The 26,522-nt window shown below is 41.5% G+C and overlaps 1 protein-coding gene across 2 annotated transcripts; it reads left to right on the plus strand.

The window, feature by feature from the left end:
- Positions 1-2: 2 nt before the first annotated feature.
- On the plus strand, positions 3-25,983 carry TADA2A (transcriptional adaptor 2A). Of its 2 annotated transcripts, XM_067309664.1 has the most exons (16): positions 3-77; positions 2,036-2,151; positions 3,003-3,109; positions 4,169-4,228; positions 4,877-4,968; positions 5,754-5,911; positions 7,300-7,388; positions 8,189-8,261; positions 14,235-14,298; positions 16,302-16,345; positions 17,117-17,227; positions 18,650-18,721; positions 19,338-19,470; positions 20,177-20,220; positions 22,807-22,880; positions 24,415-25,983. In XM_067309664.1, the coding sequence occupies exons 2-16, from the start codon at positions 2,127-2,129 to the stop codon at positions 24,598-24,600; spliced, it is 1,332 nt and encodes a 443-aa protein (XP_067165765.1). In that variant the 5' UTR covers positions 3-77; positions 2,036-2,126; the 3' UTR covers positions 24,601-25,983. The 2 variants fall into 2 exon arrangements, with proteins under 2 accessions (XP_067165765.1, XP_067165766.1); XM_067309665.1 differs by lacking the exon at positions 18,650-18,721.
- The last annotated feature ends 539 nt before the right edge of the window (positions 25,984-26,522 follow it).

The following is a 26,522-nucleotide window of genomic DNA, read 5'->3' on the forward strand; positions in this document are numbered from 1 at the left end:
CGCGCACGCACGCACGCACGCAGGGGCCGGCGGCGGCGAGCCGTGGCGCGCGGGGCCTGCCCGCCGCCCGGCGTGAGGTGAGAGGCGGCGGGGCGCGGCGCGGCGCGGGAGGGGCGAGGGGGAGGTGGGGACCGTACCCAAAGGCGGGAGCGGGCGGGGCGGGGCGGGGAACGGCGGAAGGGAGGGGCGCGCGGCGGGGCAGGGGGAGCGCGCCTGCCCCCACCCTCACGGCCCGCGCTCGGGCGGCGCGGGGGGTGGGCCTCTAGGGGGCGGGGGCCTCGAGAGGGGCGTGACCTGTTGGTTCGGGGGCGGGGCCTCGAGGGGGCGTAACCTGTTGGTTCGGGGGCGGGGCCTCGAGGGGGCGTGACCTGTTGGTTCGGGGGCGGGGCATCGGGGGGCGGGGCCCGCTGGTTCGGGGGCGGGGCCTCGAGGGGACTGGGGCGGGATCTCAGGGGCGGGGCCTATCGAGGGGGCGGGGGCGGGCGGGACGCCCCCTGGCGGCGGGGTGGGGGGGGTCGCCTCCGTCAGGGCCGGGCGGCGCAGGGGGACACGCGACGGGGCAGCACGGGGGGTTTTGCAGTTCGCCGAGCAAAGCGGCGGCCCCGCGGCGGCTGCGTTGAGTCACTCACAGCCGCGGGGTGAGACGTCCGGCCCCGAGGTTGCTCTGGGTTCTCCGAGGACGCAGGCGGAGGCGCAGGGACGGGTAGCAGGGAGGGGGCTGCACCGCTGCAGCCGTGCCGGGGGTGCGGGACCGTGCCTCGCCGCGGGGCGCCAGTGCACAAGGAAGCGCTAGAAAGATAAACACAAATTTCAGTGCGTGAGCAGCCTGAGCCTTTCCCAGCTAAGGTACCTTGTAAGAGTGAGACGCGTCAGAGATCCCATCATGGAAAACAGCCCGACTCCTTGGTGATGGGCAGCGCTGTAGGACCTCACTGTACGGATACTGATGAATAAGGGCCGTCCATAGAGCTACCACACAACCAACACCAAAAGCGCACTTGATGTCAGCGTGGTAGGACCTCTCATCGGTGTGAGCCCTGCCACCTGCAGCCTGCTCCTTCTCTTCCCGGTGCTCCTCGGAGGTGCAGGGCTCTTTCCTGCATAACAAACGTTCCGTGTGTTCCCCGATGAAAGCCTCCATTCAGGATTTCATCAGTAGTGCTTTGTAGTGCTACTGTTTTGGGATGGGCTTTTTTGCTTTGACTTTTTGGTACCAGTAACTTCTGCGAAGCATTTAATGTGTCATTTATGTAATTAAAGTCTCTTGGAGGGAAAACTACTCCAAGTAAAATTAGGTTCCAGTAAGATGCTTCTGATCCTTGCAAAAATTGTGCCTTGTTAGCGGGAAACAAATTGGGATTGCTGTCCAGCTTCCCACTGGGAATTTTGTCCTGACTTGTCATCTTGGGATTAGAGCAAAATCAGGATTAACCAAATCCCCTCTCTGCCACTTGTTTGCTCCCTGACCTTGTCGAAGTCACTTATCCCTTCTTTCTTCCTTAGTTGTCACTACTGCACTTCCCTCACAGCAACAGTTGCAGGTAAAGCACTGAGACCTCGGCTGAAGTCACTTATTTTCTTTCTGGAGAGGAAAAGAATTGGTTTAGCACTGCTGTTTGGGAGGTTGGCCAGTCCGTTCACAACTCCGAGCGGACTCGATAGAGCTGATATTTACTGTTACTTCCGCTGTCACAGTCATGCTTATAGAGAAAACTCTCCGTGCTTCATGAAGGAAACTTCCTTTTCCAGGAGGCAGGCCTTCAGGGACCCATCTATTGATCTCTCACACACAGAGTAAAAAAGTGGCAAAATCTGCCTAATACAAATACATAATCCCCCAGGCTCGGCTCCTGGTTCTGCAGAGTTAATACAGGATAGTTCTACTATACTGTGTTTGAAGATTTCTGATGCTGCAGTCACTTCAGTCACTGTCTTTACTGGGGCATGTTCACCTTAAGTTATATCCCCATCTCTTCAGATCTCTTCATATGATGAATCTTATCTGTTTGCATTTGTTTTCTTCTCTCACCTGCAGAAAACAGACTTTCAGCCACGTCAGGCTTTTCTAGAAGGACTTTTATAGCTTTCATAGCTCAGAGGAGCAACAATACCACCGAGGGAGAGGCATGGAGCGCCTGGCCTCCTTCAGCAGTAAGTACCATAAGCTGAGATCTGGAAAGGGTTTGACATTTTTTTAAAGACATCGGCAGTTGGCTGGGGGAGGAAGACAGAAAAGCAGCAATATGTGGTCCACAGGGTCACTTCTTTGATCAAATTCTCAAAAGCACAATTGGTATATGAATTATTTGGTGGGAATTTGGGTCTTTTTTCTGCCTACTTGTTATAGTTGGACTAGTTTTTTATAGGAAAAGAGAGTTACAGCTCTTATTACTTGACAGCCTGTTTAATTTGACTACTTTGCAATGAACAAAATAAGAAGAACTTGCAGAGCAGTGTTTCATTCCTTGTTCAGCAGTTTGAGCAGAGTCTGAGGTTTGGATGGGTTACAGAGCAGTAGAGTACCTGCCTTTGCAACCACAGCAATAAGCTTTTCAGGTCAGACGTGAGGCAGATGGATGGGAAACTACAGCCGTCTGTGCAGGATCCTCCGTAAGTAAGGTCCTTGGGACTCGTCTTCAGTGCAAGACATGATCACGGGCACTGGATCAAATCATCCACCTAGCACAGCTCGTTACATCACTGCTGAGAAACACCACCAGGCTGCTACACAGAGGGCTTTCCTTTGACTCCATTGCACAAGATTAGGCTATTTAGCCCTGAATGTTTTAGGTCTAGCAGAGAAGAAGTGCCAGGATCTCTCTGGCAGCTTTACTTGAACAAAGAACTTTCAACAGATATTTGGAGAAGTTCCAGTAGGAAAGAGGTTATATACAGCTGACTTCATTTTAAATTATTAAAATTATTGGATGCAAATGAATTTGAATGATTGCAGAAACAGTGTCGTGTTTGCGTTGCATGAGATTTACTTGTTGGCTTCACAGATGACCCTTTTGATAAGCCTCCGTGCCGAGGCTGCTCTTCCTACCTCACAGAGCCCTACGTCAAGTGTGCCGAGTGTGGGCCTCCTCCCTTCCTCCTGTGTTTGCAGGTGAGTGAAAGGATAACAGTGAAGTCATTCATTTCTTTGAGAAAGGCATCAAAGGCCTGTCTGAGGCCAGGCTGTTACCTAAACACATTAATAACTGGTCTCTGTAAACTTGTATCAAAGCACATATTTGCTCAGGGATGGGGAAATGACAAAGAAAGTGTTGAAGCCTGAAGAATTTAGCTTGAGCAGCTGAAGGAGAGAGATCTTTGAGAAGGCAGCCAAAGCTGCCCAAAGACATGCAGTCCGCCTGACTGTGTAATGGAACGTGCTGCTGCATGTCTAGAGAGGTATCGTTTCTGTCATTTTTTATGGCATGAAAAAGAAAAGCTGCCAAGAAACATCCTTTCCCTGTCCCCACACTTTTTTTTTTCCTCCAAAATGGAAATTTGGAGAAATTTTGCAATATTGACAGTAACTGTTTGTGACAGTTCTTTAAAAGGAGATGTGTGTTCTGATAACCACAGAATGTACTGCTAGTTTTAATTATTAAATGAATAAGTTTACATTATTTATGATTAAAGAATGGCAAATACCTCTTGTACTGAAAAAGGTGCCATATGCTCAAAACAACACAAAAACATATTTTGCATATTGGGTATATTTCTGTTCTTTTATATGTCCTTAAAAAAGGAGAAATTTAAGTGTTGAAAGTACCTGCAAACCATGCTGGTACTTTCTAAACAGAAAACAAACTAAAAGGGAAACTATGATTTCAGTACTTATGAAATGTCCTGTGCTCTCTTCCTAGGATGATCCACTTGAAAACATACCACTAAGCCTCTTTCACCTGCCTAAGAGTATGTCGATTCACAGGAGTTATGTGCTGGTGCAAATGATCAATGAGATATAAAGTTCTCTTCAGATTAGTTTAACACAGATTGTTTTACCTTCTTATAATTTTTATAAAATGAAATCAATATTAATATACATTTAAATGTATCAGTCATTTTTGGATACCCAGTGGTCAGCGAATAAAAGCCAAAAAAAAAAGAAGAAAAGTTCAAACATTTTCAAAGCAGAAGTAAAAGAATAACATAATGCTAATCTCTTGTTCTACAGTGTTTCACGCGAGGATTTGAATATAAGAAACATCAGAGTGATCATACTTATGAAATAATGGTAAATATTCTTTTTAGATTACATCTACTCTATCTTGGTCTTTTATAACTTTTCTAGGAGTTAGTCCCTTGGTTCACTTACATTAAAAAGTTTAAATGATACAGTTCTTTGATTCAGAGGTTTGTAACTATTAAAAAAAGGAAAAGTCTTCCTTGAGAGCAACGAAAAATGTCCACCTGGAACATTATGGAATAGCGGAGACATTTTAAAGGTACATTTTTTATTGTGCCTAGATAGCACAAAGCCTCTCATTAGACTTCCCAGTTCTTTAACCATGTGAATAATGTTCTGTTTCATCATTCTTACTTCTCCTTCCCCAAAATGAATCAGTTAAAAAGTCTTCAGTGAATTTAGATTGTGTTTCATAGTACAGCATTGTTGAATTTCAGGTGGCAAAGAGAACAAATAACAGTATATTCAGGAGATCTGTAGTGACAGACTATTTTGTACTGTAATTGATGACCCAGTGACCTAAATAATTCAACAATTATTTGGTCAGATTTCATGGGACGCAGTAGAAGTTTAAAACATGACAGTATTATACTAGCATGGTGTCTTGTTGCCTTGTAGTATAGAACTGCTTTGCTCTTTATGTGGCAGTTTTTAACAGAGGATCACAGCAGTTTGGTTTGCTTTTTTCTTCTCCAGACTTCAGATTTTCCTGTCTTGGATCCTAACTGGACAGCTCAAGAGGAAATGGCACTCCTAGAAGCTGTGATGGACTGTGGATTTGGAAACTGGTGAGAATTTAGTGGTTCAGCCAACTTCAGTGAAATGATGGGAAGTTTCATTTACTGTTGAATACTTTGGTGCACAACAGACAGTCTCTGACTTGTCATGGGTAAGACACTAATTGAGCAGTTAAAGCAGATTAAGGTAGCAGGTTTTGTTCTCAATGCTGCTATTAGAAATACAAAGAAATTGCTAAAGGCCTCATCTTGTGAGATGCAAAGCACCTCCCATGAGGTAAAAAGCTCCCTCAATTCACATTAAAGTCACTAGATTCTGAAGGAGCTCAACTATTGCTCTAGTTCTGCTGTGCATCATTTTACTCCTATGTGAAAATCAACTGCAGAGTTTCTCATCCTGCGTAGTTTTGGTTTGCTTACAGTCAACTGGTACAGTGTTGTCATTTTTTTGTGCTTCCAGCTTCTCTGTCATATAAAGGATAAAGCATTCAAGATATTTAATACTTTTATATTATTTTCTGCTTAGGTAATATCTGTAGTCACTATAGGATTTTAATGCATTTATAAATAAAGCAGATCTGTAGTCTTGAGTTCTCTCTCTTCACCTTTGTGAAAAGATTGCTGTATTAAAAATATAGAACTCCAATCTTTACTACAGCAGATCTGTGAGTTCTTATGTGTACACTGCAGACATAATTAAGGCTATCACAAATTAGTTGTCTGTGCACAATGCAATCAGTCTCTTGTCCAAAATTATCTTTTTCCACTAAAGAAAGGAGAAAACTCATAACATTTCTGTGTTCTCCATGTTTAACCTCCCTCTGTCCCCACTTCAGGCAGGATGTAGCCAATCAGATGTGCACAAAATCCAAGGAGGAGTGTGAGAAACATTACATGAAGCACTTCATCAACAATCCCTTGTTTGCATCTACATTACTGAACCTGAAGCAGGCAGAAGAGGCGCAACACAATGAAACAGCCATTCCATTCCACCGTGAGTATCCCCTGCCCCCTAATGCACGCGAGGAGCTTCCTCCCGAGGTCTCTGCTGTTCCAAAGCTGGAATGAGCAGCCTTTGGAGAAGCGTATACACCACACATGCACTTTGCTTTTATTCCCAAAAGGAGAGCTTGTTCTGATGGCTAACTTAAACAGTGTTAGGGTTTTCTGTACATTGGTATATCACATATAGGAGACTGCCAGTTCAGTGAGAAAAGGGAAGGAACAGAGTGGTCTGATACTCAAAACAAACCTCAAAACCAGAGGTGCCTGCCCAGCCGGTGGAAATGGTCACACAAAGAAATCACTACAGCAAAAGCCTGGATGTGCACATTCATCAAAGGACAAGCTACCTCAAAGTTACTTCACACGCGGCACAAATTAAGAGTGTGTCCTTCATGGTAAATCTCACCCTGATGCTGGGGTGGTAACTTTGCCTGTTCAGACCCTGCGCAGCAACGTTAACTGAGAAGCGGTTTCTACCTCTGAAGCATTTCATCTGATCGTCCATATTGTAGCAGGCTTAACTGCTGACTTCACACCTCTCTCTCTTTTAAATGCCTTTTAAAAATGAATGTTAAATTTCAGCAATTTGCCTATTTTTCAGTTTTCCTTAAATTTAACATCTGTAGAATGGCCCCCAGTCTAGCAGCTGTTCCATTTATAAAGCTCCCAGAAACGGCTGAGTAAAAAGATTGCCATGGTATCTCAAGGTTTAAATTTCATGATAAAGTGTTTAGAGCTAAAGCAGTAGGAACCGGACAATTTGGGTTCTATCCCTAGCTGTCATTGATTTTTTTATGTGACCTGGGGCAAGACAAATTCTCTATGCCTCAGCTTTCTTTATCTGCAACATGGGACTTATAATGCTTAGCTCCTTCACAAGTGTGTCGTGAGCCTTGGTCCATTATTGTCTGTAAAACACTGAGCTCCTCAGTTGGGAAGTACTGTAAAAATTGAGAGTTATATAGCTTTAATTGCAGCTCTCTGTAAATGGCACCCAGAAGACAGCAGATTTAACACCACTGTTGCTATTAACTAAAGGAACCTTCACACTGAGGCTGATCCGCAGAGGTTTACTGAGGGGATGCTGAGTTCTGAAATGTAGAATTTACATTTTATAGCCTATTTATTACCTTGAATTTTTGAGTTTGACTTTCGAGAATACTCTGAAGATCTCAGAGTACTGCATTTTTCTCCTGATGAACTCGGTCTTTTCTGAATATAACCCTGAATAATAGCCCAATCAGGCTGTTTTTCTTAGACTAATTATTCCCTCTTTTCCTGCACAAGAAATACCTATTTACAGAATTGTGCTCTCTTTCTGTGTTTAAAAAAAGACCCCAAACCCTACACAACAACTAAAAACTTTTATTTTTTCAGCTGCTGATGACCCCCCACGGCCCACTTTCGATTCCTTGCTTTCCAGGGATATGGCTGGGTATATGCCAGCAAGAGCCGACTTTGTTGAGGTAAGACTCTCTCTTCTCCCATTATTTTATATTTGCTACTGAATGTGAAATCACCAAACACACACTTGCTTTCCCCTGCCTATAGGTCTTCTTTATTCTTCATATAAGAATTATTAAATGAGATGTCAGACAGGACAGGCTGATTAATCCGAGGATTTAATTACAGAGGTGGCGCTGCAGGCCTACAAAGCTGCTAGCCGGCAATCTGCGAGTCACTGGCTTTGTGTACGTGGGCTGTAAGGCGTTCTGCTGCCGCCAGATGTCCAGTAATGAATGGCTCTTATGTAAGCGGACTAGATATTGTGAATTAGGTGCTTAGCAAAAGGGGTCAGCTTCAGTTTTCTTCTAGTTCATTTGCCTTGAGAAGCATATACGAGCCTGATCCAAAGAGCCCCTGAAAGGCCCTCCTTGTTTCAACCGTCTTTTGCTGTGGGCCCACGGCCCCCAGGTCCTGTTTGCAGAACAATCTCCTATACGTGAAGTGATAAATTCAGCCATATAGGGTTCTGTTGTTTTTGCATTTTTGAGCAGAATATTCACTGCAGCATGAGAGTAATGGAGATTGCCTGATTAATTCTCATTATCCTATCGTAGCATGTTGTCCCTGTTACAGCCATGGCAGTGTAGATTATACATTCCCTAGCTAAGGCTCCCATGTGATGTGTATTGCTCAAGGATGGAGCCTTATACAACCATTTATGAGTAAATATCTCTGTTTTCAGTACTTCCATGCGTACCAAAATTTGATATCAATTTTTCTAATGCCAGTTAGTGACAATTTATTAATCACCTCTGAACAGGAGTTTGACAACTATGCCGAATGGGATTTGAGAGATATTGATTTTGTAGAAGATGATTCTGACATTTTGCATGGTAAGTCCCATCTTTTCATATGTTGTTTGTAAACAATGTTTCAGAGTGCCTCCACAGTATTTCACTGGGTTTCTTTTTCTCTACATACTTTTTTAAGTGAGCTTACATATTTAGTTATCTCAGTTCTGCATGCTGGCAATTAAACACTTTCAAATCTCTTTTAAAAGCTCTTATTCAACAGACATACAAATGGTATTTACATATATAATAATGCATTTCACTCACTACTGAAACGTAGCCAATTGTAAAGTAGAACATGATGCAAACTGAAAAGCCTCCATCATTAGTAGGTATCTCTTTAGGAAAGACGCAAATGATGCTTATCCAATATAAACTCTAGAGGAGGTTTAGCTAGGTAGAAGCAAATTATCTGAGCTAGAAATTTATCTGGAAACAGGTACCAGTACATCAGTATTTCAATAAGGAAACCTATGGGCTTGTCAAAAAACAGAAACATCAGAACCTTGACATTCCTTCCCCCCCCCATCCGAAAAATATTCTTTCCATCCACATAGTGTTTGTGACCATCATAGCAAGGCAGAGCTTCTGTTCTGATTCCGAAAGATGAACACCTTCCCTTCTGTTGCTAAGACCCCTTTGCCCTACTATATGTAGTTTCTTAGAAAACTTGTCACCTATTGTAACCTATGTTAGTTTAGGAAACCTGATATCAAAATAGGTACTGATACAGACAGCAGGAGGTGTAGTGTAAGACAACACATGTAACTGCAACACATTGGAACTGTTATGCTCTTGAAGTTGTGCAGTTTTTCATGCGCTAAAATGCACACTGATTTATAGCAGCGTAACCTACATATAAGGACTTCCTTTTTCCTTGTGAAAAAGGAGAGTTACTGTATGAGCACAGTTACTGCTACTGAAATTCTGTGAATGTTGCTGCCTTATTGATACCAAAGAAAGGGAAGTATTAAAATGAAGTTTTAATCCATAGAGAAAAAAGGATTCCACTTTTCCCCCCATTTATAAGTGCAGATAATGCTTAAGAGCATTTATGCTTCTGAATTCTCCATCTAACATCAGTAAGTTCTAAACTAAAGCCTTAGCATCTTTTGAAGACACAGACAAATCCTGTTATGTATAGGTAGTCTTTCCAAACTGAAAAATTCAGTTTCAAATCTAGCAGTCTACACAAAGTTTTAAGAAATGCAAACTCCTTGGCTCAAAACAGGTTATCAGAATCGTATGTCAGTCTTCCCTTTCAACATTTACTGAAAGGGGGACTGGCTTGTGTACATTGTCATGGATTCACTGTGCCATCTTTCTTTTTTTTATTACTGTTTAAACATAAGTTTTCTTGCTCCCATTTCTTACAGCAATTCCTGGTAAACTAGAAAAGCAAAATAATCTCCTAGTTCTGTTCATTAATTGATAGCTTTCTATTCGTTCAGACTGGTTTACCAGCAGTTTGCCATATTCCTCACACAAGCTCTTCCTCCAACTGCACACTTCAGCACACTTTTGGCCTCTGTAACATCCTTTAGCAGCGAGTTCCACAACTGAGTTACAAGTTCTAGAATTTAATTATGTATTGTGTGAAAAATGCTTCCTTCTGTCTGTCAGATCTTCGCCTGATAATTTCATTGGATGTTCCTTAGTCCATACTTCAGTTGTCTTCAGTATTTAGTATAGGATGTCAGGCATTTGCCTTTTGAAAACCGTTTGGCAGAGGTTATGGAGCATTACCAACTACATCTTCCATCTCTTAGCTCCGGGACTCTGGCTGCTTGCTTCCCACAGCTGCCCACATGAGAGAGAATGTCTCCAAAGAATGAAGTCCCAGGGTCTAGCCAGCTATTTTTCTTTTGCATGAGGCATCTCAGGGATAGAATTATTTTCGAGAAAGAACTTTGGAATCAGATTTTTCCCTTCTCCAAGTTAGTACAAAAAAGGAAGAAGCTGTGTCTTCCTCATCCTGTAGTTTTATAGATCTCAGATGCTGACTTTGATTCCTTCAGAATAGTTTGCAACCTAATTTTAGGATTCCATACGTTAGAAGGTGGCTCAACATTTGGATCCATAGAGGAGGGACAGGCTCTTGGATGATTTAAAAAATCTTTGCGCTTTTCAGTTGCAGGCAGGGAAGGTTATGAGGCATCCCCGAAGGTGTGAGTTCTCGTAGTCTCTCCCAAGGATGCCTGTCCCGGTACTTCCATGAAGTGGCTCTGATGTTGCCTCTCTACCCCAGCCCTGCCCACTGGCAAGCTAGATCTTACAAAAAGGTCCTTGAAAAGCAGCCTTGTGGCTGTTTTCCACTACATCTGCTCAAGACAAATTCTTTGCTGGCCACAACAGGTTTTTTAGGGAAAGAGGTAAAACAGGGTTTTAACACGTTTAGCTCAGGGGAACCCAAATAGGGTTTTTGCAGCATGAACTAAGTGCCAGGTCTGTGAAAAATTGCTCAGTTTATTTACCTGCCACACATTAAACTTTACTGGGTTCAAGACTAATTTTTGAAATCTATTTTTATTTTCCATTTTTTGTAAGTTACTCATGCTAGACCCTGAGAACAAACAGACCAGAATAATTTCTATGCTCTCTCTCTTTCGATTCACAAGTCCCAAATCAGTGCTGCAGTGTTTGGGTTACATGTAACAGAGTAATATTTGGTGCTTTCATTGCAACAAAATCCCCCCTTCCTCCTTCCCTCTCCTCCATGCTGCTTTGCTTCTTTTAAAATTTTGTAAAAATCATTTTATAGAAGATCTGAATCTAAACTTCTTGACCTCTCTCTTTTAATACCATTGCATCTTCCCTATTATATCTTTGTTTTGTCACTCTAAACAAGTTCTCAGTATTCCCACAAGAAAGAAGAATGCAATTTAATACAAGGTGGAAAGACTCCCAGGCGGCCCCGTACGAGGAGCGCAGAAACCTGCGCCTGCTGACTCATGCAGCTCCTCCCACCGCCCGGCAGGTCACAGGCGCTCTTCAGTCACTTCTTGATACTAGTGAGACAGTGGGAATTGTTTGAAATAGCTCATATTTCAATTAATTTATTGAATTGCTAACTTTTATTCAGCACTTGCAACATGGTAAGTGCATGCAAATATATATTGCAGTTAAACATAATCCGACTGAGAGAAACAATGGTTACAAATCTAATTCAGCCTGGAGTGTTTGAATATTTCATGAATTACAAGTTTTTATTTGACTGAATTACAACATTAGTAATTTATCTTTCACCAGGGTTTTTATCCCCTTTTCCTCTCACGTAAACAATTTTTCCTTTTAATATTGGAAAGTAATTACTGAAACTGCAAGTTTAGAAGTGAGTGGAAACAGACTGCAACTCTGACCGTTCAGTAGTAAAATTTCATTTTATAAGATACAAGACAGTCAATGTCTTTCTAAATATTACATAACATTTATTCTTTTGTGGAAGGTCCTGACACACACTGAAGGCAGATACTCTGTTTACTTAGGGTCCTGCTTTCCTCTAGGAAGGGTAAATTTGGATTGTATCCATTAAGTTTGTACCAACCAAGGCACACACTGGATATACAGTCTGTTTGCTTTGATTAATTTGCATTCTTCCCATTATTTGGGCATTGCAGGCCAAACAGAGGTTAGCTAGCCCAAAACAAAGGTCTCACTCATTAGCGTTCAAAAAAGTTTTTGCAGGCCAAATGGGGCTGAAGAGAAATGAAAAGCAAAGAAACTGTTTTGGATACACTCTTGAGAAATAAAAATATTTTGATGTTTTGGAATGGAGAAAGGAGCCTTGACTTTCTGCCTATCACTGGATCCTTCAAAGCAACTCTGACCATCTCAAAGAACCTTATCATTTCCCAAAATGGACACTTTGAACATGATGTCAGCTTGGATTTTCTTAAGTTATCAGTATAGACAAATGCCTCCCTAATGTAATACAAGGGGAAAAGCACAGGCAAATCATTTTCATTCTTACAGCATCCCTTTTCTCATTTCAATGCAGCATGTAACAGTATAGTAGTCCGAGTTATTCATGCATTCCAGATCTTGTAATCAGTTGTTTCTGTGTGAATGTGTCAATTAAAAACAAAACCCCTCCAAAAGTACATACTGCAGCAAATATTAATTTTTCTCTACATACAAGCTGTATTTTTTTCCTTCCTTTGTTCTCATGAATGTTCTTTCCCCTCCCCAGTCAACTAATTTCTTTCAGAACGTTTTGCATTCAAGTGAAAGCATCAAAATGCAATGGTTATAGGTGCACAATTGCTTGTGATATTTATAGAGGTTCTCCAATGCAATTTCTGCGTCTACTCATTAGGTTCTGCCTACACAAACCCTAGAAAATAACATGTTAGTTTAGCTTGCAGAGGGTTTAAAAATACAAAAAGATTTTCCATAAATTGGCAGTGAGTCCAGAACTTAGTAAGATATTTCATTCATGTTTAACTTGTTACATTTCCCATTTTCTTGTCCCCACATTTAAGCAAGAAAGAGAATATGCTATCTGTGCTTGTTCTTAAATTAGGAAACTCAAATATATCTTTATCAAAATACATACTGGTTCTTCAACATCCTGTGTTTGGAAGAAACTCGCAAAAAGAAATAAGAACATTGTGCTGTCTCTCCTGACTTTATACATAATCTTTTGCTCCTAGGATAACATAACAAACTGATTTTATATAAATTGAGATGCATAAATTGAAGATTATATATATAGGATCAATACGTGGAACTCAAAACTGATGACTCCTGAGCTCATATGTTCAACCCTTGGGCTTTAGCTATCCCTGTTTATAAGAGATTTTATTACCCATAGGATTGCACAGGTGAATTGCCTAGTGGCTAAGGGCTTCCTGATGTTTACATGTAAATACATGTTTTAAAAAACACATAGCCACAGTTCCTATCTTAATTGCATCATTAATTACTTACTGGGGAATCCAGTCAATAAACTGCCATTATCAGTTTTGCGCTTTTCTTACAACGACGGAGAAAGGAGCGGCCGCATACTGGGTTCTGCCACATTGGGATTCTGCCCATGGGGCCACCCTGTCTGCTCAGCGTGGGGGCTAGAAGGGGACATTCTCTTGCTTCGTTTCAGAGTTGCATGTAGTCTCTGCAGACTGTAAAGCCACTCTCAGCTCTTAAGCCTGTTCCTTCCGTGAGCATAGTGAAACGCTTAACATAAAGGAAAAAAGCCAGCCCAGAAATCAGCCAGCCAAGGCTTGTTTGATGACCTGGAATTTTTACATTATTTTAACAAAATGAAGGAAAGGAAGGTGGTAGGTGTCTCCTTTTCTTTTGGAAATTTACCAAAAAAAGTTTATTAACTTAATGGTTACAATGAAAAGAAATTGAAGCATCTCTGAGTGGATCAGCCAGGACTGCAGACAGATTCATTTAGAAAGGGATACGATTTCTGATGAGCATGGCTTTTTTTTCCTGTGATTCTTCAGATTGCTGTGAACTATTCTCTTTGTTCTTCTGACAGATAGATAAGTTTAGAAGTTAACAAGCTAAAATCTTGTGGATGTTTTCAAGAACCTTAGCAAAGGCTACTTTGAATCTTCTCAATTCAAAACTATGTCTGTCTATTCTTTGGAGTTCCTTGTTCTATGTGAACAAACCTTTTTCCAAAGATGACACCTCAGGACCTTTAATCTGATAGTTTACTTTTCAGGAGAATTAATACTAGACAATGGCATGTACAGAAGAACAAATATATACTAATACTAAAAGAGTCCAAGATTGTGTAATGGAAGATAAAAAGAGTTCTCAGCATCTACCCAGGTTCGTATTTACAGGCAATATTGTATTTGAAAGGAGTGGAGGAAGCTTCTACAAATAGCATGTGTAGTCTGCAAAAGGTTAGCCTCTAGTGGTTTTATGTCCCTATAAAATTGGCGTGGGATTTTTAACAAGCAAAGCGGAGTGACTGTTTCAGCTTAAAGACTTGAAAATAAGCCTGTTCCAGTGATTGCTTATGTAACGTGTAATCTTTGTTTCCATACTTTGCAGCTCTGAAGATTGCGGTTGTAGATATCTATCATTCCAGGTTAAAGGAAAGACAGAGGAGAAAAAAGTGAGTTTTAAAGCAATAACTATATTCCTTTGCTTCATTACCATGTTATGTGCTCTAAATAAATGTTATGTGCTGTCCTTATACTAGATATAACTGATTTCCTATAGCAGCTTCCTTAAGGTTCTCTCATAGGAGAATTTCTCTTATGAGATTTGCATGACAGACTTCTTGGGTGTGTAGTTGTCCTTCTGTGCACAGACCAAGATCAACCACATGGTTTTGTCAATGATAACAGGCCAGAAAAGACAGATTAACAAACCTTGATACTCATTTGTACACATGGGTGAAATTCTCTTCCAGTCAAAGGACCTCTACACACCTTAACTCTCTTTTATAATCTCAAAACAAGTCATTAATTGTGAAAAGGCTATTTTCCAATCCTCTGTAGTGTGTGAAAATCATGTAAATGGTGCTCTTCATATAAGTATCCCAATTCCAGTTACACATAAATAACTAAACTTCTAGCACACTTTATGAGATAACATACCCATTTTGCAGAATGAGAAACTGAAATAATATCTTGGGAAGCTGGTCATAGATCAGAGTTAGAAATGAGGAAAAACGAAAAACCCCCAAATCTCTGTTCTTTCTGTTCCCTGTGTAATGCTGCTGGACTGCATATAATTCATTTCCCTACTTTAGGGAACAAACTTTCCAGCCTATGACTAACTGCGAGACCCCCCACTTTCTCCACAGAAATGGTTTCATCTTTATTTTTGGTTCTTAGTAGTCCATAAGTTAGTTTTTCAGAATATGTAATGAGGATAACTATATTGCCTGTGTGAGTTTGAATAATTTATTCACTTAATTTGACAGCTTTTTAGAATGACTCAATCTATTCATTAAATTCAATTTTATTATAACTTTCAACTACTTTGTTCAATATTTAAAATTTTATCTTGCTGTATTACGGCCCTCTGGAAGAATTAATAATTTGGAGAAAGACTCCTCCATTCTTTCTCCTCATAATAGAACACAGTTCTGCTGAAGAACAGTTAAGAGTTGGTATATATTGGGCTGGATCTTCATAATTCATGAATAAAAAAATATTTATATGGTATAATTGCTGTCATGATACAGCAGGTCTATCTAAAAGAAGGTGCCATAAGGCTCAGTTGCATAAATCAAATCTGTGTCAGCTTTTGTAAAGTTTCTACAGCAGAATAGGACAAACATTGGAAAAATAACATAGGAACGCTTGTGTCACTGTCACAAAGCCTTCTCTAATATGTATAAAAGAATATTCCTGTCCCATGTAAAGAAAATGTAATGGACTTCATAGAGCAAAGTCCAGCTTGACCTTGACAAGCCTAACTTTGTAGTATCTCTTATCATTTGTGAAAGCTGGGTATTTATCAAATTGCCACATAGCAAAGGCCACGTGACGTTTGCAGAAACCTGTGACGAACGTATTTGTCATGCACTTGTGAATGTCTTACCTGCCTTTGACGCTGCTCATTTCCCTGACACTGACACGAACATTTCAACCTTCTGAGTTACCCAAGTCCTTTTCCTCTGTTTAAAATCTAAGCTGTCATGGAAGAGTTTCTTCATCCTGCTCCCAGTAGTGAGATTTACTTTCCATCTCTCCACCCCTTGCTCTTGTAGAAAGACACTTCGCCTCTCTCTGAAGCTGGAAATCACGAGACATTTGCTGTATTCCAGTTTTGGAAGTACAAGCTATAAGACACCATACATGTGAAATCTGTGTCTAAAAAAGCAATTTAAAACCCCTTGAAGTAACTCTAGCTCCCTTTGTGCCTTGTGCTGTCAGAGGTGGACTGATGCACACTGCTAACCAAAACTGACTCCGTTTAAAGCCTTGCTGCATCACTGCATCGTGTTTCTCAGCTAGACAGCTCAGGGGTTATAGAAGCTTCATACGGGTTTAGTTTTAGACCCATCTGATGGTCTAAATCAAGGTTTCCTATGAGGCCTTTGTATTTATGCAGTAGTACATGAGTTAATGCTTTTCATTAATACTTTTTTGCTTTTTATTACAGAATTATAAGAGATCATGGCCTAATCAACCTCAGAAAATTTCAGAGTGAGTATCAAGTGTAACTGCTTGCTTTAAAGTGGCCTTGACTCAAACTTCAGAGGCAAAACTTTGAATATTCGCTGTTTCCAGTGCACCAGTGTGGCGTATTCATACTGGACCATATTCGGATGGCCTGAATTCCACCAGATTTCCTGCCCTACTGTTTCCAGTTGGCTGGATATAACAACTCCCAACTCAATGTATTAGCTAGTGCCTCTGAACTGCCCTTCAGAAGCACTTGTTCTGCACTTGAGAGAGGTGAAAGTGAAATCCAGGCCTTTTATATGCATCTTGCTATATCTAAAAAATGACCAAACAACATTTAATCATCATCTTTTATGCCTTTAAAATTGCAAGGGCAGTATAATTTTGTTGCTTTTTACTCATCAGTTTGTATTTGTGACCCCAAAATGGCCAGATCTGGATCTTAGAACAGTTCATAGAGGCTGATAGTCGGTTCAGGATCCTTTCAACTACTTACTGGCAGAATTTATTTTCTTCTCATAGTGGGAGTAATATGGAATACAAATAGTTTACTCATGCCTTTGTGCAAGTTTGTTGTTGTTGTTTTGTTGTAACAGTTGAAAGCGACTTTGAGGAAATTTGGTAGCATTCCAGCAATTTCTTGGGGCCTCAATCCAGTCCAGCCCCACGATTTAAGCTCCCGTATATGCATATAGGTCTTACCCCTATAGGGGAAAAGAATACAACCACTGATTCAATTGTGGTAGAACTAAACATTGCTGATACTGTGTCACTCCCCCCCCCCCACTGTAGTTCTGGAAAGACGATACCCAAAGGAGGTTCAAGACCTTTATGAGACCATGCGACGATTTGCACGAATTCTTGGACCAGTGGAGCATGATAAATTCATCGAAAGCCATGCATGTAGGTATTTTAAGGATTTTAGCATGCATGTTCTTCAGTAGGCATAATGAAGGGTTGCATCATCTGCAACTTTCCTAAATATATACCATTGTGGGGGGATTGTTTTTCTTCTCTCTCATCTAACTACTTCAGAAAAACAAGTACGTTTGTGGGTTGATACATTAAATGACCAGCAAGTGGTTTTTTTCCACTAAATTGCGTCTGAATTCTTTGTTTGACTTCTCAGTTGACCGAACATTCTAGTCATGTGTTAGAAGTAGTATTTTCTCATCAAAAGAACACTATTTACTGGCACTCTCTATCACTGAAAAAACAAAATACTTAGAGTTTACATCTGTATTGAGAGACTGGGAGCTGGCAGCAAATTGTGAATTCTTCGAATGATACGTGTTAAACTATTATGTGTATATGTAATTATATAGTACCGCTGTCATTGTGTTCCCTACCTTAAAGGGAGAGGCATTATTCCATCACCAAATCATCTAAAGTCTTTATGCATAATCATAGCATGCACTTAGTCAAATTCCAGTGCGAGTCATTACATCCTGCTTATTTCTGTGACTTAAACTGTGAAAATTATTCCTCATTAGCAAGAACAAAGCACGCACTTACTTAAACAATCGTGACTATACTTTCAGTTGTGGGGGGGGGGGTTGTTTTGTTTTGTTTTTTAATACCAAAAGCATGATCCTGCAAAATCATGAGTCCAGCATGTGAGTGAATGTAACTCCTAGAACCTAATTTTGTTGTTGTTGTAATAGAAAAGTCCTCAAGTTAACCTGATAGTCAAATACACACATTATACTGAGCAGTATGAGTAGACAAATTTGAGCCGAGCAAACTTGCTTATTGTAACACTAAGTAATGCCTGGAAGCCAGCTAATAAAAGCTATAGGCAGTAGATATTTCTGAGCAAAAGAAACATGGGTATTTAATCTTAACATCATTATGGAACTGATTGATTGCAGAAAAAGTTGTCAGCAATGAAAAATTTTGGAACGTCCAGTTATGGAAAAGATAGTTCAAAGACAGCATTAGATACTGTAAGAAGCCTGGATGGATTAGTTTTTCAAACCTGTTTAAATGCCTTCCAGAAATCCTACGTTATTAATATTATTTGCCTTGACCAGGATACAGCAAAGAAACTGTCTAAGCATGAAGATAAAAGAACTTTTCTGAACGCAAATGCTAGAAACCCACTTAAATCTATGATCAAGGAGTGTTATGACACAGATGGGGAGTTTGAAATCTGATACAGGCTGGTATCAGGGTGTTAACCCTGTCTGTGGTTGCGTACGCTTAGTAGCTAACTGTAGACGAATACAGGGCGGTGTTCCTAGTGTGCTGCTGTTCGCTGCTGTGCCCACTGACCCACATTTGTTTTTTGGATTTCCCTTCTGCTTACTGTTGGGGGAAAAACAGTGGAGTTTGAGCTGCGAAGGGAAATAAAACGACTGCAGGAGTACAGAGCAGCAGGAATCACCAATTTCTGTAGTAAGTACACACTGCATTATTCAGCCCAATCCCATTCATCAAGGTGTGGAAGGATGACTGTGCAGCTTTTAGGATGCATTAAATAAAGACAGGTATTTTTAAAATGCGTTTGCCTAGCTCTTTAAATGAGCAAGGCTTTAGCAATAATCCATAACTCCGGCTGTGGTTTTTTTAGAGCTATTGGAGCCATCAGCTTGGAGAATATTTTGTCCACCAGAGCTCTGCTTTAGTCACCACTCTGAAAAGGTTCCAGAGGAAAAAAATATATTTTTATATATGTATAGTGGCACAGTGGTTTCCAGTGCTTTCTGTCTGGGCACTTTCACTGGCTATCAACAAATGTAAAATCTGGAGAGAGGAGTAAGATTTTTAAAAATGTCTTGTTCTATCCTGAAGTCCATTTTTGTTTGGTTTTGGCCTGAAATTAATGGGGCAGGAGGAAAGAGGGTGGAATCTAATACCTTCTCATGCCAAGCGGTTTTCATGAGGGAGAAAAGGCAGAGGCTGGTCCAGTGCTGGAGAACAGTTTCTCCCTTATTTCGTAAGGTAGAGAAACGACAGGCTGAAAATTTTGACAAGAGGCAGCTGGTGAGAATTTGGTGTCTGTTGGCCATAGGTGCGAGAACATACGATCACCTCAAGAAGACAAGAGACGAGGAGCGCCTGAAGCGCACAATGCTTTCGGAAGTCCTGCAGTACATCCAGGACAGCAGTGCCTGCCAGCAGTGGCTCAGTCGACAAGCTGATATGTACGGTTACAGTAAGACTGTGCATTTTACATGCATATGCTTTAGCCAGAGAGGTACCTCAAACACATCCCATCTGATAATAATGAACGCATTCCCAATTTATTACAGTAAGAACAGTCTGCAAAATTCAGAGAAGCAACTGGATAACAGCAGTAGTACTTGCTGAATTTCAGACAAGGAAGTAACTAGTAAGGGCTCAAAAAAATCTTGGTTTTCTATATTTTATATTTCAAGAACTGAACTGCTGTTAATAAAGTCATTGAGGGAGGTGAGGTCTTTATGGGTATTAATGAGAGCACAGATGACACCTGAAATGTTTCAGAGGATTTTAGATGTAGCAGCATTATTAATGTATAGTCACCCTGCACAAGCCCTTTGAATTAAGGAAAGGGCTGCAATGCAAAGGAAGTGCATCCTGTATGCTGCAGTCTGAGCAGATGATCTGTAAATTCCCCAGTCAGGCTCCACTGGACTTTTCATGCCCCCTCCTTTTTTTCAAAAAAAAAAAAAAAACAGGTTTCAAACATGGTCTTCAATCTCAGAAATGCTAAATTTCTAGAAATCCTGTTGACTTCAGATCAGGGCCTGAGTTATGCAAGTTGAATTCTCTAATTATTAGAAGTGGGAAAAAAGTAGTTTCAGGGCCAACATATGCAGCTATTCTTACTTAACATGCAGACAGTTTGAAAATTTCCTTTCTTTTCAGTGATTCTGGCCTGAGTCCCACAGTACCAGTTGCTTCAAATTCAGGTAACTCCATTACGTGACAGTCTGTGATAAAAGTCAGCCATGCATCAGTAATGCCATTCTGACAGTCAGTTGAAGAGTGACTCTTTTGCTCGAGTGCAAGAGTGTCAGTCCTCAAGCCTCACTGCTTAACCACTGCACAAGTCAACACTTCCTCAATCTGCAACTCATTCCACATGCAAAGTCTGTAGCTTTGTGCTGAATTTCTGGATTTTTCTGGCTACAGAAGGAAAATCCGTCCTAAGGCTACATTAACAAGGCAGGAAAGAAGAGTTTTCACACGAGAACAAAATGTAATATTTAAAAGATAAAGCTATTCCAAATTTTTAATGCAGCTGTATACCGCATATCACAGCAATATGAACCTGACAGAACGCAGATTTGGGAGGGTAGAACGCCAAAAAGAGTTGCCCAAGAAGCACACAATGGTCGCAGTATTGAGCGCTCGAGAATTACAGAATGAAAGAATACAGGTTGCCTGTGCAACTTCAGTTTTCCTTTCTCATGAATATGCTTAGATAGTTTTTAATTCCCTAATCACAAGTTATTTTTTTCCCACCAAGAGGACCCCTGTTTCTTTCAGTACCCAGTATGGCAGATTCAGGGGTTAGTCAAGGCCCCTGTGAACAAGGCTGTTCTACACAATCCCATCCTCATTTGTTGAGGTCACCAGATGGCATACAATGAATGAGACTTGGGGGGGGGGGGGGGAAACAGTATAAATCTGTTAAATATTGCCGGGGGAAACTGGATTCTAGCTGTCTCTCATCTAGTTTTTATGTGGAGACTAATAAAATGACTTGAACCATACATCTCAGAGGTAGCCACTCATTCTGCATATACCTCATTTCTCTGGAAACACGACAGGAGCCCTGGAAACTTGGGTCAAAATACTGAGCAATTAGTCATTGCAGAAGTCAGTATGCACTAGGTTTTAAACATATTTAGCGAGAGCTAAAATCTGGTATTTTGAAGAGAACACAGCGTTGTGTTTCTCAGACTGGGCATTAGAACGCATGAAATGGAGACAGCATCCCCCCAGCTGAAGTACTGGTGTGAAAAATGAAATTAATTATTTGTGGCGCATTCAGTGGCCAACAAGAGAGGAGAGCACAAGAGGATATGAATTGTTTTGCTGATGGAGCTTAGATAGCATACGGTATTTATGACCGGTATCACATGTTGATCAAAACCAAAACATCAAATTGTTGCTAATTAAGTGGGCACTATTGATCCTGCATACTAAATAGGGCGAGGATACTGTGGACAAACTGCCACGTGGCTATGTAATTAAAGGCTGTATCATAAGGAACGTATAGAAGAGGGCAAATTAATGTTGCTTAACTTCTAGATCTAATTCTAGATCCCTTCTATTCTGTCATCTTGACGTTGTGGCCTTAATGCATTTGCTTTTATGTAGTTGGTGTGTGTCATTTCCTAGGTTTTTAAAAGGAAAAATCTGTCATGTCTCAGCGCAGCACTATCCCGAGACGTTTGTTCCAGGCTGTAGAATGAGGGAACGCAGCTGGGAACTAGCTTCCTCCGCTGTTTTTTCCTGAACTCAGCTTCTTCTTTTAATTTCTAACCTGTCCATCCTCTAGTCCTGCACTACCTACCGCAGACTCGGTACTCCAGTGTCTTCCTAGTCTTTGCGTCCTTCTCTCTGTGATCAGGCTTCCCTCTCCCAGGCAGCTCCCGCCTGGTTCCTGCCGGGAGCACAGGGGAGAGCGACTCCCCTCCCGCAGGGCTGGGAGCCAGCCGGAGCCCAGCGCGGAGCCCAGGCCCACACAACCCTTGGGGAAACGGAGCTACGGATTTTCCAAGAGCTTATCGCTTTGCCAAATTTGGGAAGTCTGTCCTGGGACAAGGAGACCCATCTCTGATACTGCCAAATATGCAGCCCATAGCACAGGGGCAATGGACTTTCTAAAAATATGAATAAATACCCCTAGATTTGTTAGATATTACTCTCAGCACCATTTATCATAATGGACAAAAATAAATCCACCAACTGCATTTGCTTTGCAATGTCTGCATCATATTTAAAGACTTTTAAAGAAAACTGCTCCAGGAGATTGTGAGCATTGCCAGGGAAATTGGCAGTTAATCACACCAGTAAATAGTCTCGGTATTTTTACAAGGTGCCGGTTTCACGCCTGCTAGGAGCTTACCCGGCACGCTGGGCACACCCGGGGCACACCCGCCGCGTGGCGCTGAACTCCCTAACCCCAGCCCCAGGAGCCGGTTTCGCCAGGGAGGTGCAGCCCAGCTTCGACGTGGTCAGTGTCTATTTGACAGGAATCTTGCCCACCAATTCTTCCAAAAAGACAGTAAGCCAGGGTTAACGACATAAGAGTGCTTACGCAGGTATTCACAGCGCTTAACTATGTCAATTGTAAAGCCATACTTTTTATCAAAGCAGTGCAATTTTTATGTGAAATCCTAAGTAACTCTGTCTATAAATACTTGGATCATACTGGGTTAACACCATGGGTATTTAATTGCTTCTGTGATAACACACTGAAGAAGCAGCCACTTCCGAACTGCACAGAGGCTTTCAGTGTTTTCCCGTCTTTTTTTTCTTCACAGGTAGACGGAGTGCCCCACCACTGAACCTCACAGGTCTCCCAGGCACAGAGAAGCTTAATGAGAAGGAGAAGGAGGTGAGGGAAGGAATGAAAAGATGACCTAGATATAACTTTATCTTCACAGTGCAGGGGTACTCACATCACCTGTCCTGGCTGCTCTGAATATCATCTCAATTTCAGGCCTCAACTACTCTTTTCTGCTCAGAATAATCATTCAGGTTTTCCAGTTGGCTTCATAACTTCAGTCACTGCAGTATACATACAATACTGCTTCAGCAAATAAGCTTATTTAGCAAAGAAACTTGGAGAGAGCCAAGGTGTCATTACATGCCATTATAATGTGCGGAGTATGACATCCTCTTCTGCCCTTGTGAGACCGGGGTGAGCAGAGAGGTTATTTTTCGTAATGAACATCTGTTTTAAAATTGGCAGAGGATTTCATTAAGGGCTTCACTGGACAGATCACTGAACCTTAATGATGTAGCTCTTCTATTACTTTGGATATCTCACAGCCAAACCTCAGCCAATTGTGTTTGGTTTTTCACTGAAACAGTGGAGTGAACCACGGAGGTGATAACAGAACATTCTTATTTTGATGTTTTGTCCTTAGATGGTGCACAAGGCAGATTTCAGTATATACAAAATGCCGTGGATATATTTCAGATTTTTTCCTCCCTTGTGACTTGTATGAATCAGCTGTGTTTCCTCTTCACTGGAGATAGCAGCACTGAAAGTCAGATCACAGAGTCACCATGGAACATGGTATTTGTGGGTCCATTCAGCATATAAATAATTGTGACTAGGACATTAGTGTATATACAAGTCTGATTTCCTTGTCTGCAGCATTCAGAGGAACTCAGACTTTGTCTCAGCTATTTCCTATCAATAAGGAACAATCATTAAGCATTTCCTTATTAAAAGGAGACAGCCAGTATCTCCACTGGGAGCAATACAGTGCACAACCTAGAAGGCAGCTGGTATTCAGAAGCAAAAGGGAGCATTACAACCTAACGACAGGACACAGGGGCTTGCGGAAGCAAACCTGAAGCCTAAAGGAGTGACCAGCGGTACCTTTTCCCTAAGGTCAGCACTTCCAAACACATAATGCCTTCCACACACGGTTTCCATCCTAGACTTCTGGAGGGAGCAAGCGTTGTGTACATAGCTGCTTTTGTAGAAGGTATTAAAGACCCAGTCTGCAGGGGATTAATAGACAGATGCCCTCCCTGGCTCTTGTCCAGCCTGCTGAATTGCTGGTTGCGAGTCTTTGGCATGCGTACTTCCCTCGGTTTGTAAAGAACAACGCCCACACAGGACATGCTCATAGTTACGCTCCTGTGAGCTGAGAGCTTGCTTTTATCCTCCTAGCTTATTTTTTAGTCAGGAATGTTTTTGAATACAGCAGCCAGAAAGCTCCTCCTCTCCCTACCTGTGGATTGAAACAGCTCAGAGTGCAATTACTGAGTCCCTCCGCGTACAAAAAAAAAAAAATGTTATAAAAAAAGCATTTTCAGAAAAATATTCACAATGTTGCTCCTCCAACGGGGATCACAAAATGAGAGAGCGTGACAAGCGCTAGTGTTTATTAACTTTACCTTTTGTCTTCCAGCTCTGTCAGATGGTGAGATTGGTCCCTGGAGCCTATTTAGAATATAAAGCTGCTTTGGTGAACGAGTGTAACAAACAAGGAGGCCTGAGACTAGCACAGGCTAGAGCGCTCATTAAGATCGATGTGAACAAAACCAGGAAAATCTACGACTTCCTTATCAGAGAAGGGTACATCACGAAAGCCTGAGGACAGACACAAGCGCCTTGGCTGGAGCAAGCAGATGTGGAGAAGCTTTGAAGTCACTTTGACAGCGCTGAAAGATTTTAACAGTGTTGAATCAAGGACACTTCCTTTTGTTTAAGATCTTTTGGAGCTTTTTTGTAAAAAAACAAGTAGGGAGCTTTGTTAAATTGTATGAATACTGACATTTCTTTGTCTGGTTGTCTTTTGACTGTGCTGTTTAACACTGCTGTTGTCAGAATTATGCTGCCATGTAGCATAAGAAAGAATTGTATGCCATATAAGCTAATCTTAAATGTGAATGGGCATTCACTTCTAACACCTCCTGTAACTAAGAGGAGAACCACGGTACTTTTATTCTGACAGCGACATAGAATAAGGACAGAAGAGCAGCACGTAATGAGTCACATTTTGACTTTGTGCGAGTGAAGGGGTATAGGAATGCAGTCCCCTCCCTTTTTGTGCTCGTGTCTAAAACAGCATCAGCTTTCAAAGGAGATAGCGCATGCCTGAGAGTATAAAAATAGAACTTGCAATGGTCCAGTCTTTTTAACTTAATTGTGATAAAGGATGGGAAAGGACGTTGCAGGGAAGCTCTTCAACAGGTGTTACTTTTATGTGATATTAGCGCATATCACAGCACGAGAGTACTGTACGAACCAATAAGCTTCATCTGCTCACTACCCGATTTGCGATTGTCAAGTTACATATAATTCCTCTTCCTATTTGGTTGCTCCGGCTCACTGGGAAGACTGGATGTTAAAGCCAGAGCAGCCTTTCAGAACATAAATAAAACGCCACTCAGCACCCAGACATTCTCTCGCACAAAAGACAAGCAGAGACAGCCACGAACCACCAAGGCTGCGCCCTTCCAGCCCCTCTGCACACAGGGCCTCCTCTTTTTGGTTTGCTGCACTAGTGGAACATACCCAGTTGACCAACAAAGCAACGGCAAGATGCAACGAGTTACTACACACGCAACACCCAGTCACATCAGATAATCCATTATAAGACTCCCATATAAAACATTTGTATTTGGAAATAAAAATTGGATGAAGCCTGTTCTTTCCAGAGGCAGCTTTGCATCGTTTATAGACAGTAAAGTGTGTTTAGCAGACAGCTTCCATTGCTAAGTGTAACGCGTCCTGTTAGTGTGTTCTGGCAGAAATAACGTTGTGCAAGTTACCTAAGAACCAAAGCAAGCAAGATGTTGTTTAAGTTTGGGATTTCACCTTGAAAAGCCTAACCAAGCTATAATTTTACTGATACCTATTTAAGATGTTTGGATTTGGGGTTTTCCCCCCACCAAGAGTAATTATCCTGTGTACCTGAGGTGCCACTGAATGTGAAATATTTTGGTTTGTAATAAAATCAAAATGATTTGAAGCAGTCTTGAATTTGTGTTCCTGGACTCTGAGTGAGACTGTAAAGATCATGAAACTACCTGTATCTATATCCATCAGCTTCTCGTGATGGGAGAGAAGAGAAACGCACAATAGTGGCTGTATGGATGTGACCTCTAAATTACTTAGTAAATATTACTATTTAAGGAAAAGCAGCAGCAATAAATGACATGTTGAAGATTCACATAAAGTCTGAAGGAGCAGGGATTGTAGAGACTGGAAGCGCCAAGGGAAGGGACAATCATTTTGCAGAGTAGTAAAAGAGGGACAAAAAGTAAGCTATAAATCCTTGGGAATGTTTTTGCCAGTTGTCTTTTAACATTAGGAAAACAGACCTGGAGTCAGATTTTTCCTGTAGCTGTCTCCGGCGTAGGTAGGGAGAAGAGGAGCGTTTCAGCCACCCTGACGGACTGCTTGGGGCCGCACCACAGCATGGCTGAGAGCTGCCCAAGATCCGCCACACCACGTCCTTCAGCATCCCTGGTTGAGCATAGCCAGGGCACAGCTGCCTTTGCTCCTGCACCA

This window comes from Apteryx mantelli, chromosome 22 (genome assembly GCF_036417845.1).
Source record: "Apteryx mantelli isolate bAptMan1 chromosome 22, bAptMan1.hap1, whole genome shotgun sequence".
NCBI classification, from domain to species: domain Eukaryota; kingdom Metazoa; phylum Chordata; class Aves; order Apterygiformes; family Apterygidae; genus Apteryx; species Apteryx mantelli.